Source organism: Hoplias malabaricus, chromosome 15 (assembly GCF_029633855.1).
Source record: "Hoplias malabaricus isolate fHopMal1 chromosome 15, fHopMal1.hap1, whole genome shotgun sequence".
In the NCBI taxonomy this organism is placed as follows: Eukaryota; Metazoa; Chordata; class Actinopteri; order Characiformes; family Erythrinidae; genus Hoplias; species Hoplias malabaricus.
Window position 1 is genome coordinate 29,911,324 of NC_089814.1, and position 16,646 is coordinate 29,927,969.

The following is a 16,646-nucleotide window of genomic DNA, read 5'->3' on the forward strand; positions in this document are numbered from 1 at the left end:
AAAGAAATTATTTGGAAGCACTGCAGTGTTAAACAGCTATGACCATGCTTGCTGATTGAATTTGAATAACTGTATATAGCTTCATTTAACACCCTGAGGCAAACGATATCTGCCCAATATCATTTATTTTACTCCACTCTTGGACACATGGAATTTGTTGCTATTGCCTATAAGTCATATATTTTAATATCAAAACACACACCATACTCACTCATGTCTTTATGGACCTTGCTTTGTGCACTGGTGCACAGTCCCTAAACTATTCCCACAAAGACGGGCGCATGAAATTGTATGGGTATGCTGAAGCATCCAGCGTTCCTTTCCCCGGAACTAAGGGGTCGAGCTCAACTCCTGAAGAAGTTGCTGTCGTAATCACTTTGTTATAATACCACTGTGTGGAATATTTAGTAGAGAGGGAATTTCATGACTGGACTTTTTGCACAGGTAGCATCCTATAACACCACACTTTCACAAGTGTTTGCAGAAGCAGCCTTGGCCTTGGAAGTGGATAAAGCCCATAAATTCTATTATTTGGACGGGGAAGTGAATATTTTGGCAATATAGTGTATATTGCAATGTCAGTTTTTTTTCTTTTCTCACCCAGTATCATGTAACCCTACTCCAGGGTAAACTAAGAAGCCTTTTAAAATCAGGATCACCACTGCAAGTTTTCTCTCATATTCCAGCTAAGCACTGAAAACGGCAAGATACAAATATAACCAAATAACTACTCATTTCTACCATGGCGCCAAGTAAAACGTGTTTTGATTTATTAATTACGTTTTATGTGAAGAACTGGTAACGTGTTGTCAAAGACACTGGGTGTATATGCAGATGTGTTCGTTAAAAGAAATCTGATTATATCTCCTAACTGACAACTTACATGCATTAAGAGACTGCTTTTATTTTAATCTAATAGCTGCTGTAATCAGTGGCATATTGGTATCGATGGTAAGTGTTAGGGAAGTGTCTAAGACCTTTTAGCGTGATAAGCTGCTTTCAAAAGCTTAAGGAGAGTGAAGTGATTCAACTGGAAATAGTTCATTTTTAAAGCTAGTTTTTTAAAGGAATACCTTAATTGATACCCAAGGTTTCATTTCCATACCCGTATTGGGAAGAGAAAGTGGTATTATTAATTCATTCAACTGCTTTATGCTGGTTAAGGTACTGGTAGACAGTGCACCAGTCCATCATACCTCAAACCTGTGAATAATTTCACACACTTAGCACGTCAATCACACACTCACACCTGTGTAGAAATGTGTAATAATATTTTAAAATATTAATAATTCATGTATTTGAAAATGGAAAAATCTTCTGTGAAATTCTTCTGTTTAACCAGGTGTAACATTGTGAAGTGGCAAATCATCCAACACTATTTGTGGAAATATTATTATTATTAATACAGCCATGTTGTTTATACTTAGTGAAAGATGTCTTTGTCTATGGAATATTTAATATGTGTTAAAATGCAAATATCAAGTTGTAGATTTGATCAAATCTTCAAGAACAAGAGCTGTGACACATTCAGGGCAAAACTACTACTGCTACTAGTTTCAGCACCATGGACAGGGCCTTCTGAGCCACAAAAGGACACTCCAGATTGGATATGTGCAGTCCCCTGCTTTCAAATATAACTCTTTAACCTTGTATATAGTTTTTTTCTGACAAACAGCAAGCAAAAACCCTATTAGAAGACAGATAAAAGATGTTAACATCAAACACACAAGGGAACTGTTCTGAAAAAACCCAGAACTCTGACAGCCATAGTTCAGACTGAAGAATTAACAAAGCCCTGAAATTGTAGCTGTCATGAGTTCTGTGATGGTGTCTGGATCAGGTACAATTAGACTGTCAAATTAAGTGGAAAGAGGCAGAGGAGTTCAGAGGAACATATTAGATAAGAACCCAAACCTCACCATTTAGCATGTCTAATTTATTCTTGGCTTGTTAATGTGTCTGTGACTGAACAGACAGCTATCTGATTGTAAATAAGCCAAATGTGCATGCAACCAAGGGGCAATGATATGGGCTGTATCCGATTATTCAGAGTTAAGATGGTGGTTGGAATCATGCAGTGTTTACTACTGAAAAACACAAAAGATGATACGTACATCTCAAGCAATCAATAACTGAAACAGAACTCTCACTCATATTGAATAGAACCACAGAAGCCCTGAAGGGTAACAAGAAAAAAAATGTGTTCCTGAGTCTAAATTCCACACAATTAATATTTTTGGACTATGTTACACACCAAAAACAACAAGAAATATGACAAAAAATATGACAAAATATTTCTAGCATCACTTTTAAACATAAACAATCGTATTTTTTCCCCTTCCTCATATTTTTACTCTTTCTTGTCATTGACATACAGCAGAAGGGTAACATGAAAAAAGCTAACAAGCACATGTTACACAAATCCTGACAAGAAGGAGGTAGCAGATTTCCAGGCATCAGATGGTAAAACATTTTGGGGAGTGTACTCTCTACAGTGTACTTCACAGATAATAAAACTAATTGGACCACACACAGCCAGCACGCTGAATATTAGACAGAGAATAAAAATGGTTTGACATATGATGCACTATTTTGAGAAATGTTTTCAGAAATATTTTTATCATGACATACACTGTGCACTACACAGTGTGGAGGGAGATATTTGAAGTTCAGTGTTTGAAAAAATGTAGACCATGTTGCAGCTGCAGCTTGGTGTGACATGCATTGTCATAGCAACTGTTTTTCACATACTGTTAATGTAGTATGTTACTGTTAACAATGTAGTATGTTAATGTTGTGTGTACTAATGGCCAAATTAGAGTTATTATACAGTATATTCTGCATAGTATTTTTCTATAGTGCACAACTGGCATGCAGTCAAATTGTTCAGCAATTCTTTATTATAAAAGATTATTATAATAGCCCTGGAAGAAATTACTATGCTGCCCCCTGTTGGTAAAAAGAATGCACATAAAAATGTAAATGTAGTGGCTTTTTCCTCTATTTTCCATGTTACCCTTCCAGTGAAGTAGAAAAATTAAGATTTTTTTGATGGCTAAAATCGTACAAATGATTCTAGAAATATTAAAATTAAAAATTGGTGTGTTACACAGGCAGAAAACGTTTACAAACGTGTCAAATTTAAGGAACGCACTTTAATTTTTTTTCACCTTACCCTTCAGGGCTTCCATACTTTACTACACTGAACTACATTTTTGGTACACCATGAGCTCAGAAGATCCCAACAGAGGATCAATAGCCTTTGCACATGAAAAAAAGGTTTGTGAACACCTGCTTATGCCATCCCTTCGCCTCAGGTCCTGTACTACTTCTGGATGACAAACACCACTCAGTCTCATCCTAAAGATACTGGATGGAGTTCCTTTACTGCAGAAAACATAGTTCCACTGCCAGGGGGCTTTAACTTCTCTAGCAAAGGCTTCGCACTGGGCTTATGTGCAGCTGCTCCATTTCACTCTTCATAAAAGATATTCAACAAATATTTGGATATATAGATTAGTTGGTAAAGTGTCAACAGAATGTAAATCAATCTCATCTGAATGCTATCATGATACAAACCATGTAGACATCTAATTTCAATAATTTCATTATGGTGCATGCTCTATCTTCTTTTTAGTGTACACATTGATTCAACGCCCATACCTCCATCAGATACCTACTGCCCTGTAGACATATTACTCTTAGACCCGTTTTTACACTCAATATCAGTGACAGAGCTGTTGCCTGGCAGGACTTTAAGGGGGGAATCAGGCGGGGATCAAGCAGACGGCTCTTAGCAGGAGCTTCCGTATCCCCACCAGTCCTGCTGAGTGCGAGCCGCTATTGCCATGGTGATGGTGACACACACCTTGCTCTTTTCCTCAGCATCTATAGTGTGCATCACACTAATCAGATAACACGATGTCAATGCCAGGGTTAAACCAGAGCAACCAATGCATGGTGAAAGTTGTGGAAACTGAATTCATTCCCCTACATGTTTGTTTATGTTTATGTTTACAGGTCTGCTTCAGTCGTTAGCCAGCGCGGTTAATTATTAGTGATGAAATTGTCCCTAAAATGTTAGTAAACAAACATTAAAGCAACATTAGGTAGTATTTTGGCTTTAAAAGTACAGCTTTGTTCCTTTGTTAGTATGAGTTCAGCACTGAAGATGCTGCCGCTGGGTTTCCTCTACACTGTAAAAAATTGCTGTAAATTTACAGCGAGACTGCTACACTGTTTTACTGTAAATCACAGTATTTAATTAGAAATACAGAAATACAGTAGTATTCCTGTAAAACTAAGGTAAATAGCTGGGAACTCTGCTGCCAGTATTTTACTGTAAATCACAGTATTTACAGTAAATTATTGTATTATTCAATTACAGTAATATGCTGTAAATTTGAAATACAGTAGTGTTCCTGTAAAAATACGGTAAATGGCTGGGAACTCTGCTGCCAATATTTTACTGTACAATTTACAATAATTTTTTACAGTGTTCAATTGAGGAGTGTAATTAATTTTTTTAAAGTAGTAGTAATCCTGACATCAAGGGGGAGGTGCGTTTTTTTCCTACCCTCCTCCAAATGTTGCATTAGTGCAGTTTCTTCAGTGCTGAACCCGAGCTAACGACAGAGGCTCTATGTTCCCCGTTACAGTTCAGCGGAGCAGCACAATGATTTTGAAGCTGCAATTTTAAGGTAAAATACTATCTAGTGTTCCTTTAAATACTGCTGCTATCCACTATAGACACAGAAAAGTGTATTTTGACATGACATAACGCTTTTTTGCCCACACTGTGCAGCCCTAAGGCCAAAGAGATCGAAACACAGAAGCCCACAGATGAGAGAGAGAGAAATCTGCTCAGCCATTCTCTCCACACTGACTGAAAAGGGTCTCTGTTGCACACTGAGAGCAGTTCAGATGACAGCATTGTTTTGGTGTCTACAGATAGCGGTGTATCTTATTCAGGTTTGGTGAATGGGGCTTTCTGTCGTTTTTATCATCCTTTGGCAGCTCTGCGAAGAACAAAAGCTGCATACACTCAGAGATTGAGAAGATGGGATCCCCTCACAGTTCACACGGAAAGAGACAAACAAACACATACACACTGTGATCTGGCAGGCTCTGGCTCCATTCAGGCTCAGAGTCATGGCAAAGAGGAGCAGAGGCTGTGAGGCAGGAATGAGACCACCTGGCTTCATCCGCAGCGGTCTGTCACTTCAGCTCAGCAATGACCTCGGCCCTCTGTGACTATTTCTAATATAAACATGTAGTGCCCCCTGCTGGTTGTCCTTAGGCATTAAACCATTTCAGCCACGTGGTGCACACTTAGAAATCATGGTTCTAAAACGGTTCTTTATTAAAGAAATGGCTCTATTTAGAACCCTGAACACTTAATATTATTTATCTTTTTTATTTTATTTAATTTTTCATGTCTTGTTGCTTTATATATTAGTTTTTATTACTTTGTTGTCAAGTACTTTGAGCATTCAGTGTATGAAAGGTACTATATAAATACATTTTTATTATTGTTATGATTGTTATTACTTGCCCAATTCAAGACTACATTTGTACTCTGGTTTCTGGAGCGTACGTTCACTAATAAATGTCAAAGGTCAAACCGCAGGGACAGCAGTGTAGCGTTTCTCCCATGTTTGATCGTAAAGCTGAATGATAGCGCTGTGTGTTTTATGTATTTTCAACGCTGTTTTACAGCCTCAATAAATCTGTGCGACACATTTTATTTTCTGTGGACACTGGCCGTGTTCTTTGAATGCAGTAGATTAGCTTTTATGGTAAAGGTTTTAAAGTAAGGGAAAGAACAAAACCACTAGAAGACACAGAATTAAAAAAAATTTTGTTAAATATTTGTTAAATACAGGCCATTCCTTCCAGATAAAATTATAGCTTGGTTTCCTAGTCAACAACAACATCACACAGGAAAAGTTTATCTGTAGAGACATATATTTAGACAAATATTTAGGTATTTAAATTACACTGATATTCAAAACTGATATTTGATGACCCTGATATTTGATATTTATTGAAGGTTAGAAGAGCAGGAATGTTAGAAATCTGCATTTAATGGGAACAAGTTGGTGCTGCATGATGATTTCAAACAGATCCAGGGTCCTCTGAAGAGTTTGTGGTATTCTCCTGGTTCCGCTTTCTCACCAAATCTTCACAGAACATTCAAATATCATGTCTGAATCCTTTCCACAAGGGTATAAAATGTTGTTGCATCAACTGGGGGACTAATGTTAATATTTTAATAAATGAAGTATGTATACAGCCATTTTCAGGAAACCAGTGCTTAGTGAAAAAGCACAGATAGCAATCGTGAGTGTATGCAGCAGGCCAGTGAGAAACACAGGGTTAAAATGGACTCCCAGTGTTGACACTCATTGTGATTAGTAGCAGTTTCATCAGGCTGCTAACTGCAGACAGGCTCCTTCTGTCAAAATTAGCAGCAGATTTTGTGCCGCTAGCCACAGTTCAGCAGCAATGAGATTCTGCTCCCTCAGTCCACACCTGCAGCAGCTAGCGGCACTGTTAGCACACGGCCATCAACAGCAATGAGTACACGCTCCCACGTTTGACAGCCCACAGCAGTGATAACAGGCTGCTAGCCACCAACAGTCTCAGCTGATGGAAGTGGCGAAGGCAGGCAGGGAGATGCCAGACAGCAGTGAAGAAGACAGACTCCTCTGTCCAGTAGGCCCCACTATTAGCATCCGTGACAGCAAGCTGCTAACAGCACTGGTGAAGAAACCCATCTCTGGATATTAATGTTCTGTCTCTGTATTCTGTGAAGCACAGTATTCATATCTTTGCTCTTTGTGTTCATTAAAACCTTTATTCACCTCTGTACCACCATCCACGTCTGTCAATCCTGCAAGTCATGACAATGTAAACACTACAATATCAGCACTGGCCCAAAATTCCTAATGCACCCCAACACAACAAACCCAAAAAGCTACTCAACGGAAGGTGTTTATTTCTCTCTAACATTAAAAAGTTAGTGCTACATTTGCAAACTCAATAGTCACTAACAGACATTTACGGTTAATGTGCTAAGCTCACTATTAGCATAACATAATTAGCCACTGCATACTGGCAGCAATAATGCTGTGCTTCAAATGAGCATATAAATAAAATGGGCCCTGTGAGACAAGCTATTGTCATGCAGTGACTGAAAGAAACTGTCTGATCTAAAAGCTGCCTGGGTAATCCAAAATTTGTTTTTGTATCTGTAGATAAAGAGGCTTTTCAAAAGCAGTTAACATTTAGATTTGGGCTAATACCATTATACTCTGATCAACAATGATGTCCAGCTGCTCACCAAATTTCCAGGGGACATAGAGTTAGATATTAATCATAAGAAACTTCAGATGTGAACAGCGCCTTTATACATAGACACACTGACCACTCACTCCTGCTTCCTGCACAGTGTAAAGGATTTGCTGGGCCCTTGTGTTAGCATTGTCTGCAATGTGATACTGACACTATTAAAAGACACAATATATGGTTACAACATCAAGGATCAAGCTGTTTTTATTCCAAAACCATACCAAAGGCATTTTGGTTGTTAGTCGCAATGAAGCACAAATGACATTAAAAATCATGCCATTTTTTATTATTATATTATATAACTTTCAAGCTTTGTTTTTTTTTAATCCTAATCCGATGAACACAAATTGTGCAGCAAAAGACGTGGTATTTTCACTGACTTTACATTTACAAGGTGGACCAACGAGGTATGAGTTTTCTGATTGCACTATGACTGGACAAAAACCTGAAGCAGCACTGCTGTGCCTGATCCACTCCTACCAGCACAACACCTGCTAACACACCACTATCATGTCAGTGTCAGCGCTGAGAATAACCCATCAGCAAAATCATACCTGCTCTTTGGTGTTCCTGTAGGTGTCTTTACCATTGAAGGACAGGGTGAATGTGGGCAAACAAAGTAAGTAGAGCAACAAATGGACTACAAGATGTAATTGTACCTAAATACCTACAGCTATATGTAAATAGCCAACATCACTGGCTATAATGTGGCTCAGTATTGTTCAATAGGCTCTAACTAGCTTGCAAATGTGTTTCAGAAGTAAATACTGAAAACCATCCACTCTGTGCTTAAAAAAAAATAAAAACCTGGCACCAGGACCTTTCACTGGGTTCCTCTAATAGTCCACCAAACAGAAAGCTCCCCCATCTTCTTCACCAAAAGGCTGGATTTGTTGAGAGCTTGCAAAAAGCCATGCCATCTTTTTAGCATTTGTCAGCCCATCAACATTTCACAAAGGGATACCAGACAGGCCCCAGATGCACCTCTGCACGCACCTTAAACCCACCCAAAAGGATCCCACTATTCCTGACCTACATTTGTACCCTTTCTGTAATCATCTGCCCCGCTGACGTTATTCACAGCCCTTACATAAAGGATTCATGGTGCAGCCGGCGGGTATTGAACATGCTGCTGAGTGTTCTGGAAATGGGCCGGAACTGATGAGATGGCACAGCAAAGATAGGCAAAGCAGGTCAGCCGTGGGTGCTGCAATCGCCGTTTGGCTGCAGTGCAAATGTGACTCAGACACATCTAAATCCTCTAAACTACAACGTGTGGGATGAGGAAATTACTTAATTGTTGACATAATGAAAGATCACAGCGCTCAGCTGTCCGTTAGGAAGGTAATATTGGGTAACACTAAAACTCTGAACCAAAGCCTGAAGCGTTGGTGATACTGAGGACGGTTTGGAATGAGTGGGAATGGCTCTTCTGATTATGACAATCATGTTTATAAAGCTGAATGCTATCAGATCCTCACAATAGCTGCCTGTCAATTCAGGAGCTGCAGCCTTCGAAGGACGCGGTCTACAGAGGTCTGTCCTTCGAAGGCTGCTGAGCGTCCTTCAAAAAGGCTAAACTGAAATGGAACAGTCTGCTCTATGGTGGATTTCCTGTTTAACTGCTGTTACCCTCACTCCACGCCACTCCTGTTCGCCAGAAACTTTCATTTAATTATTTTTCTCTGGTTATTTTTTTACAGTGATATACTCAGTGGGGCGGCACGGTGGCGCAGCAGGTAGCGTCAGACAGCTCCAGGGGTCTGGAGGTTGTGGGTTCGATTCCCGCTCTGGGTGACTGTCTGTGAGGAGTGTGGTGTGTTCTCCCTGTGTCTGCGTGGGTTTCCTCCGGGTGACTGTCTGTGAGGAGTTGGTGTGTTCTCCCCGTGTCTGCGTGGGTTTCCTCCGGGTGCTCCGGTTTCCTCCCACAGTCCAAAAACACACGTTGGTAGGTGGATTGGTGACTCAAAAGTGTCCGGAGGTGTGAATGTGTGTGTGTGTGTTGCCCTGTGAAGGACTGGCGCCCCCTCCAGGGTGTATTCCCGCCTTGCGCCCAATGATTCCAGGTAGGCTCTGGACCCACCGCGAACCTGAATTGGATAAGCGCTTACAGATAATGAATGAATGAATGATATACTCAGTGCACTTTTTCCTTTTTTTTTTTTTTACAAAAACCCAATGATGACAGCAGATATTGGAGTAGTGTATTGAACTTGAAAAAATCCTCTTTTCTCCAGCGTGCTCTCCTCACAGTAATTGGAGCACAAAATACACCTAACGGTAATCTTTAAAACAAACAGCGATCATTTAAGTCAGTGACTGTGTAAAATGGAAAGGCTATATTAGTAAATACGACAGCTTTCTGAAGTGAGCACATCTCAGTAGCACTCCCCTATGAGTGCTTTACAGAAATAACCGCTGTGTGTTCGGCTTTAGCTTCATTCACTGTGTATTTACCTCAGACCAGTGTCATTTAACACTGCGGGAGATAAAAAGGTTCATTTATAGATAAACACTACATTTCCCTACAGCTGTAAGCAGCAATAGAATCTTTCTGTTCATAAACCTCTCCCCGAATGTGTCCTGTACTAAGAGTCTGAATTGAGGCAGAGCTGGAACCAAGCGAGTCGGTCGGAACGTTATGAAGGATCGGCTTGGCGTAAGCGGTGGGATTTCAGGCCCAAGAGGCTGTCTAGACTGTCCTAGCTTTTCTTGTCACAAGAAAACCCCCACGGTTTAAGTAACGGTTTCTAAGACTTACTAAGACCACCTTTTCCAAGCAAAGCCAAGCCACTTGATACCTGAGCAACCCCATTCTGCCAATACTGCTGCTTCTGGCACATCTGGATTCAGTCCAGATCCATAGGATGTGCTGAAGGTCTCAATATCAAAAAAGGAAACGGGGAGGAGGGTCAGTCTCCAGTGAGCTGTAAACGTAGAGAGCTCGGAGCTAAACAAGAATGATCTCAGCCTTTGTCTGTCTCTGCTCTGCTTGTGTCCTCAGCTACCGTGAAGATATGCTATATAAGTAGATAAAAAATAATCAATGAACACAACACAAGCTTTGTGTTGAATGTGGGGCTGTTAATGATCTAATACCTTGAATTAAGCTTATTAGAAGGGACATTGATTTCAAGTTTCACATTAATAAAATAAATAAAACATTAATAAAATGTACTGCCAAAGTACATACTACTACTGACACTGATACTACTGGGCACCTCCAGAGGTCTTGTGGACTCCATGCCTAGACGGATCCGAGCTCTTATTAGAGGCATAATAGGCAGGTGATTGTAATGATATGACTAATCGGTGTATATCCCATCACTGTGATGACTAAGGCTACATTCACATTACCAGGCTGAAGTGACTCATCTGATTTTTTTTGCATTAATGTGACTGATCACTTTTTTTTCAGGGTTGTATGGACATGAGGTGGTGCAGCAGGTAGTGTCACAGTCACACAGCTCCAGAGACCTGGAGGTTGTGGGTTCGAGTTCTGCTCCGGGTGACTGTCTGTGAGGAGTTGTAGTGTTCTCCCTGTGTCTGCGTGGGTTTCCTCCGGGTGCTCCGGTTTCCTCCCACAGTCCAAAAACACAGGTTAGTAGGTGCATTGGTGACTCAAAAGTGTGAGTAAATATGTGAGTGTGTTGCCCTGTAAAGGACTGGCGCCCTTTCCAGGGTGTGTTCCCGCCTTGCGCACAGTGATTCTGGGTAGGCTCTGGACCCACCGCAACCCTGAATTGGATAAGCGGTTTCAGACAATGAATGAACGAATGTATGGACATGTCAAATCCCATGTTTTCAAATGATATTTATGTCATTTTCATGTGGGCCTAGATTGGATATGCATCTGATCTCTGGGAGCACAGCAGGAACACACCCTGGAGGGGACACGAGTCCTTTGCAGAGCGACACACACTCACACATTCATTCACACACACATACACCTATGGACACTTGAGTTGCCAATCCACCCACCAACGTGTGTTTTTGGTCCATGGGAGTAAACCTGGAGCACCCGGAGGAAACCCACGAGGACACAGGCAGAACACACCACACTCCTCACAGACAGTCACCCGGAGGAAACCCACGCAGACACAGGGAGAACACACCACACTCCTCACAGACAGTCACCCAGAGGAAACCCACGCAGACACAGGGAGAACACACCACACTCCTCACAGACAGTCACCCAGAGGAAACCCACGCAGACACAGGGAGAACACACCACACTCCTCACAGACAGTCACCCGGAGGAAACCCACGCAGACACAGGGAGAACACACCACACTCCTCACAGACAGTCAACCGGAGGAAACCCACGCAGACACAGGGAGAACACACCACACTCCTCACAGATAGTCACCCGGAGGAAACCCACGCAGACACAGGGAGAACACACCACACTCCTCACAGATAGTCTCCCAGAGCGGGACTTGAACCCACAACCTCCTGACTACAACAATACCTGCTGCGCCACCGTGCCGCCTGACAGCCAAATCAGATCTGATCTAAAAATCGGAACTGTAAGGTAACAGTACCATTTGCTGGGTGCCTGATGATATTTTCATTGTTTCTTAATCAGTTTAGGTGTTACTATGAATGCATTTAACTCAAAACACAACCTATACAGACACTGCAATGTAATGTAATGTTGGGCTAGACCTGTTTGCCCTACATGCTCATAGACGCCTGGCCCCTTAGACTCGCGTCCAGTCATGCGAGACAAATCCACCCATCTCTAATCCTAACAGAGGAGGAAAAATGCATGGAAAAGAGAAGAGGAAGTATCTCTGGGTGGACTCCTGTGCAGTGTTACCACAGCAAAAATGTTGTAGGTATCAAACTTGTGAGCCAAAATTGATGAGAATACTCTCTCAAGAAAAAGATCACTGTGGTGGTACCCTGAAGGGTGTATCCAGTGCCTTTAGTAAAACCATACTCTAAATTAATAAAAGTTTCTAAAGTTTGATTTCCCATGGCCCATTTAATCTCTAGGACTCTAGTTTACGAAATCTGATCATGAAAGCTACTATTCGATTCACTTCTGCTTCTATAAAAGAGAACGTAATGTACATTTAAAGACGTAGCTCTATGCCTGTAATCAACAAAACTTTATATAAAATTGAGAAGATATTTCCTCACCATTTGTTAGCTCTCCAGTACTCTCTCATGTACGAACCACACTTCCATCAAACACACCATTCCGCCTTAAAAGAGGCTTAACTTTGGAAAACAACCAGAGAGAACTGTGACTGCCCACAAGACGTTCCCTTTAAGGAACAAAACTGGACTTTAAACCCACTGATGTACCATTAAAGGTACATTCACACTGTAAATGCCTTTAGTGAACCATAATGTACCTGTACATTACCTTTTTTATGAGAGTGTATGTGTGGATTTTTCATTAAGGATTGCTGCAAAAATGTGCACAGCTTGATAGCGTACGCAAGGGTTTGCAATGACTCAGTCATTTACAGTGCTCTCAATGGGAAATTACAGCATAACAGCTAGGGGTTTATGATGTTTAACAGGGAAAAAAAAGCCCTGGAAACTCTGGGGTAGTGCACTGCTGATGCACAGTTGTATGTGAGAATCTGGGCACCATGTTGTGTATATATGTGTGTGTGTGTGTGTGTGTGTGTGTATTTAGGACAATTATTAAAGCAATATTAGGCAGTAATTCTACCTAGGATCAGCGGGAAGCTTCACTCACTGATGTAAAATAGGGAGAACAGAGCCTCTGTCATTGCTACTACTACTAGGATCAGCACAACAGAAACTGCACAATGTAACTCTTGGAGGCAGATTGGAAACTAGCCCCTCACTCTAACCCCCACTTGACTTCAGGACAGTGCTGTAAACTGAATTACACACTGCAACTCTAGGGGAGCCCAGGACCAAAAATACCAAATCCTACCTAGTGTCCCTTTAAAGACATCTGTAATCAAACACAAATGCAGTTACTCATTTCAAATATCAAAATCATTAATGTGGCCTGTGCAAACGTTTGGACAACTACAGAGTCAGTGTGTGTGTGTGTGTGTGTGTTTATGCCTATGTATGTGCATGAATAGCCTGAGCACTTCCCTTCTCACACTTTGGCTATGACTCACTGTTTAACAGACTTGTATAACAAGCAGTTAGATCAGGACATTGAATGGATAGCTGGCACAGGGAAAGCTTGAAGACTCTCACTCACACACACACACACACACACACACACAGGAGTAGCAGCAGCATCAGACACAAGAAAAAGGTGTGGTGAGAAGCACCACACAGTCATACTGAGTGCACATTCAGTTTTTTTTAAACTGCCTGCTAAATCCACTGATCTCTGCAGAAGTCTCAAACGGACAAGGCACAGAAAGAATGGTGAGCCAATTAAACTGAGGTTAGCCCTAAACACAATTCCAGGAGCTTTGTAACGTCTAATTCCAAATTATTTTTGAATAAAATGACTGAGAGGAGCTAAGGATGGATCTCCGGCATTGAGTGAAATCTTTAATGATGAATATGAAAAAATACATTTGTATTATGTTTGTTTATTATGGGGTGTGGGTAACTGAAAGTGACAAAATGGGGTTATTGTGGAAAATGTGTTTGAGATGTGTGATGGTTTTCATACACTAATATCTTGGGGTTTTTTAATGAGGAAATCAGCGGGGTATTTTCAAATGAAATAGTTAGTGAAAGTGAGAAGGAAGTTGTAATTTGGAATTTCCACAAAGGGATGGTGCTGACGTTTGGGCTTTTAAAATAGTGTTGGTTGTGAGGCGATGCAGTTAAACAAACACTGGATGGAATGTTATATATGGGACTGACTTGAAAAAGACAAGCCAAAAATGGTCAGTAACCCCAGTGAGGATATTGGACCAAGAGGAGCCAAACAGAAGGGGCTTCTCCCCATTGCCAAATCTGGAGAGATTCTTAGGGTGAATCCCATTTCACCTCTTAGCCCTAAACCTTTGTTATGAATCCCTTGTGAAGCAGATGCAAGATGGCGGCACAAGTGAACAAAGAAAGCCACAAATATCAGTACCTGTTTTAATAAACTTTGATAACCATTGTATTATTGCATTACCTGAAGTGCTACAAAGCTATATAACTTGAGTTACAAAGTTACTTACAGACAAGTGAAACTTCAGTCACGTACAAACAACAGTCATTATCCACCACCATCAATCATCATTCATTTACGATCTGTAACTGCTTATCCAGTTCAGGGTCACGGTGGGTCCGGAGCCTACCCAGAATCACTGGGCGCAAGGCAGGAATACACCCTGGAGGGGGCGCCAGTCCTTCACAGAGTGACACACTCACACCTACGGACACTTTTTGAGTCGCCAATCTACCTACCAACGTGTGCTTTTGGACCGTGGGAGGATACCCACGCAGACACAGGGAGAACACACCAAACTCCTCACAGACAGTCACCCGGAGCGCAACACTAACTGCTGCACACATTATGCTGTAGCATAATGACAGACTTAAATGGTGATACTGTTCATTTCTTTCAGTAGCTTGATCAGGGGGAGGATGGGTCCCCCTTGTGCCTCTTGGTTCCTTCCAAGGTTTCTTCCTCCAGCCTCCTGGGGCTTTCTGATTTGTTACCTGTTCTGATACTAATTCTGTAAAGCTGCTTTGTGACATCAGTTGTAAAAAGCGCTATTTAAATAAATTTTGATTTGTTTTGATTTGATTATTTCTCAAGGCGGCACGGTGGTAGTGTCGCAGTCACACAGCTCCAGGGGCCTGGAGGTTGTGGGTACGATTCCCGCTCCAGGTGACTGTCTGTGAGGAGTGTGGTGTGTTCTCACTGTGCCTGCGTGGGTTTCCTCCGGGTGCTCCGGTTTCCTCCCACAGTCCAAAAACACAGGTTGGTAGGTGGATTGGCGACTCAATAGTGTCCGTAGGTGTGAGTGAATGTGTGTATGTGTCTGTGTTGTCCTGTGAAAGACTGGCGTCCCCTCCAGGGTGTATTCCCGCCTTGTGCCCAATGATTCCAGGTAGGCTCTGGACCCACCGCGACCCTGAACTGGATAAGCGCTTACAGATAATCAATAATTGAATGAATGAATGAATGTCAAAAAAAAGACCCTCTTTAATGGAAAGCTATGCTTTAGGACAGTCACAAATAACTGCATACTAAAGTGTCTGGCTTTTGTATCGTTTATCCTCATTCTGTAGGTGTTTGCGTCTGGACTATGACTGCCACGATCACTGTCATATTTTCTTTAAGATAAGTTCTTGGGTAGAGAACTCCCACTAGGGAAGAAAATGAGAGCTTCTTGCTAATCACTAGGAGGCCTGTTATCTCCAGCTGCCAAACCAATACTGTTACAGCAGTGAGTCATAATCATCTCTCTCTCTCTGCCACTCCTTTGTTTGCTGAGAATGCGGCTGCATCAACAGGAGGGCAGAAATAAGCATATATATCTTTCACTTGAATTATATTTTTTAGGTCTCTGCCCCCAGCCCCCATGAATACTTGCATCACATCTCTAAGCAAATACAAAGTCAAAGTGACTGTGCCTGTGTCTTTCATTCCATCAAAGTCGCAAAAGACATCTTTAAAATGATAAAAAGAAGACGTACGCGAGGGAACCTAAATGTGTCGGCTTCATCACCTGAGGGGAAAGCCATCTTTAATTAAACAGCCTTAGCTGGCCACTTCCTGTTGGAGCCGAAGGCTATGCTTACAGACCTTCATTAACTCTAAGGACTTTTCACAGACCAGTCACTAAGCAGTATTGACCGACATGAGGCCTGCGCTTATGGCTAGAAATGTTGCAATATAGTGGAAATAGAAATGTAATAATTACAATAACATTTGACGTAACCAAAAACGATACAATTGCAGATAATCCCACCAAGATTTTGGTTTGTATCCAGCTCACAAGCATTCACATAGTTTGACAAAATGAGTCATTTATAGTCATTTTCTGTGACTGCTTCATCCTGAAAAGGTTTGTAGGTGTGTTTGATCAACTGTGTCCGGAGACTACTCATAATCACTGGGTGCAAGAAAACTCCCTGGACAGGGCACCGTCACAGGGTATCACTAGACATATATAGACACGATAATCATGGCCAAAGTTATCACGGTTATCAGTATTATCGTAGTATTTTTGAAATGTGCTAAAAGGTTACCAAGTACTTATACACACATTTAAATAATTTCAGCACTCTTAATACCGACTACAAAAATTTGCATCACTATGCATTACCCATTTAATGAAAAAATTATAATCAAAAAAACTTTTTTAATAAAATTCAGAAAATGTTTC

The 16,646-nt window shown here is 41.3% G+C and overlaps 1 protein-coding gene across 2 annotated transcripts in view; it reads right to left on the reverse strand.

The window, feature by feature from the left end:
* Nucleotides 1–16,646, reverse strand: part of ppp2r2bb (protein phosphatase 2, regulatory subunit B, beta b) — a 100,224-nt gene that overhangs the window by 63,959 nt on the left and 19,619 nt on the right. The window contains exon 1 of one of the 2 annotated variants that reach the window (XM_066645463.1): nucleotides 5,108–5,206. The exons of the other annotated variant lie outside the window; for it this stretch is intronic. Within the exon in view, the coding sequence (XP_066501560.1) occupies nucleotides 5,108–5,204 (97 nt within the window). The 5' untranslated portion in view covers nucleotides 5,205–5,206. Of the gene's footprint in view, nucleotides 1–5,107; nucleotides 5,207–16,646 lie in introns of those variants that run through there. 2 annotated transcript variants of the gene reach the window in all.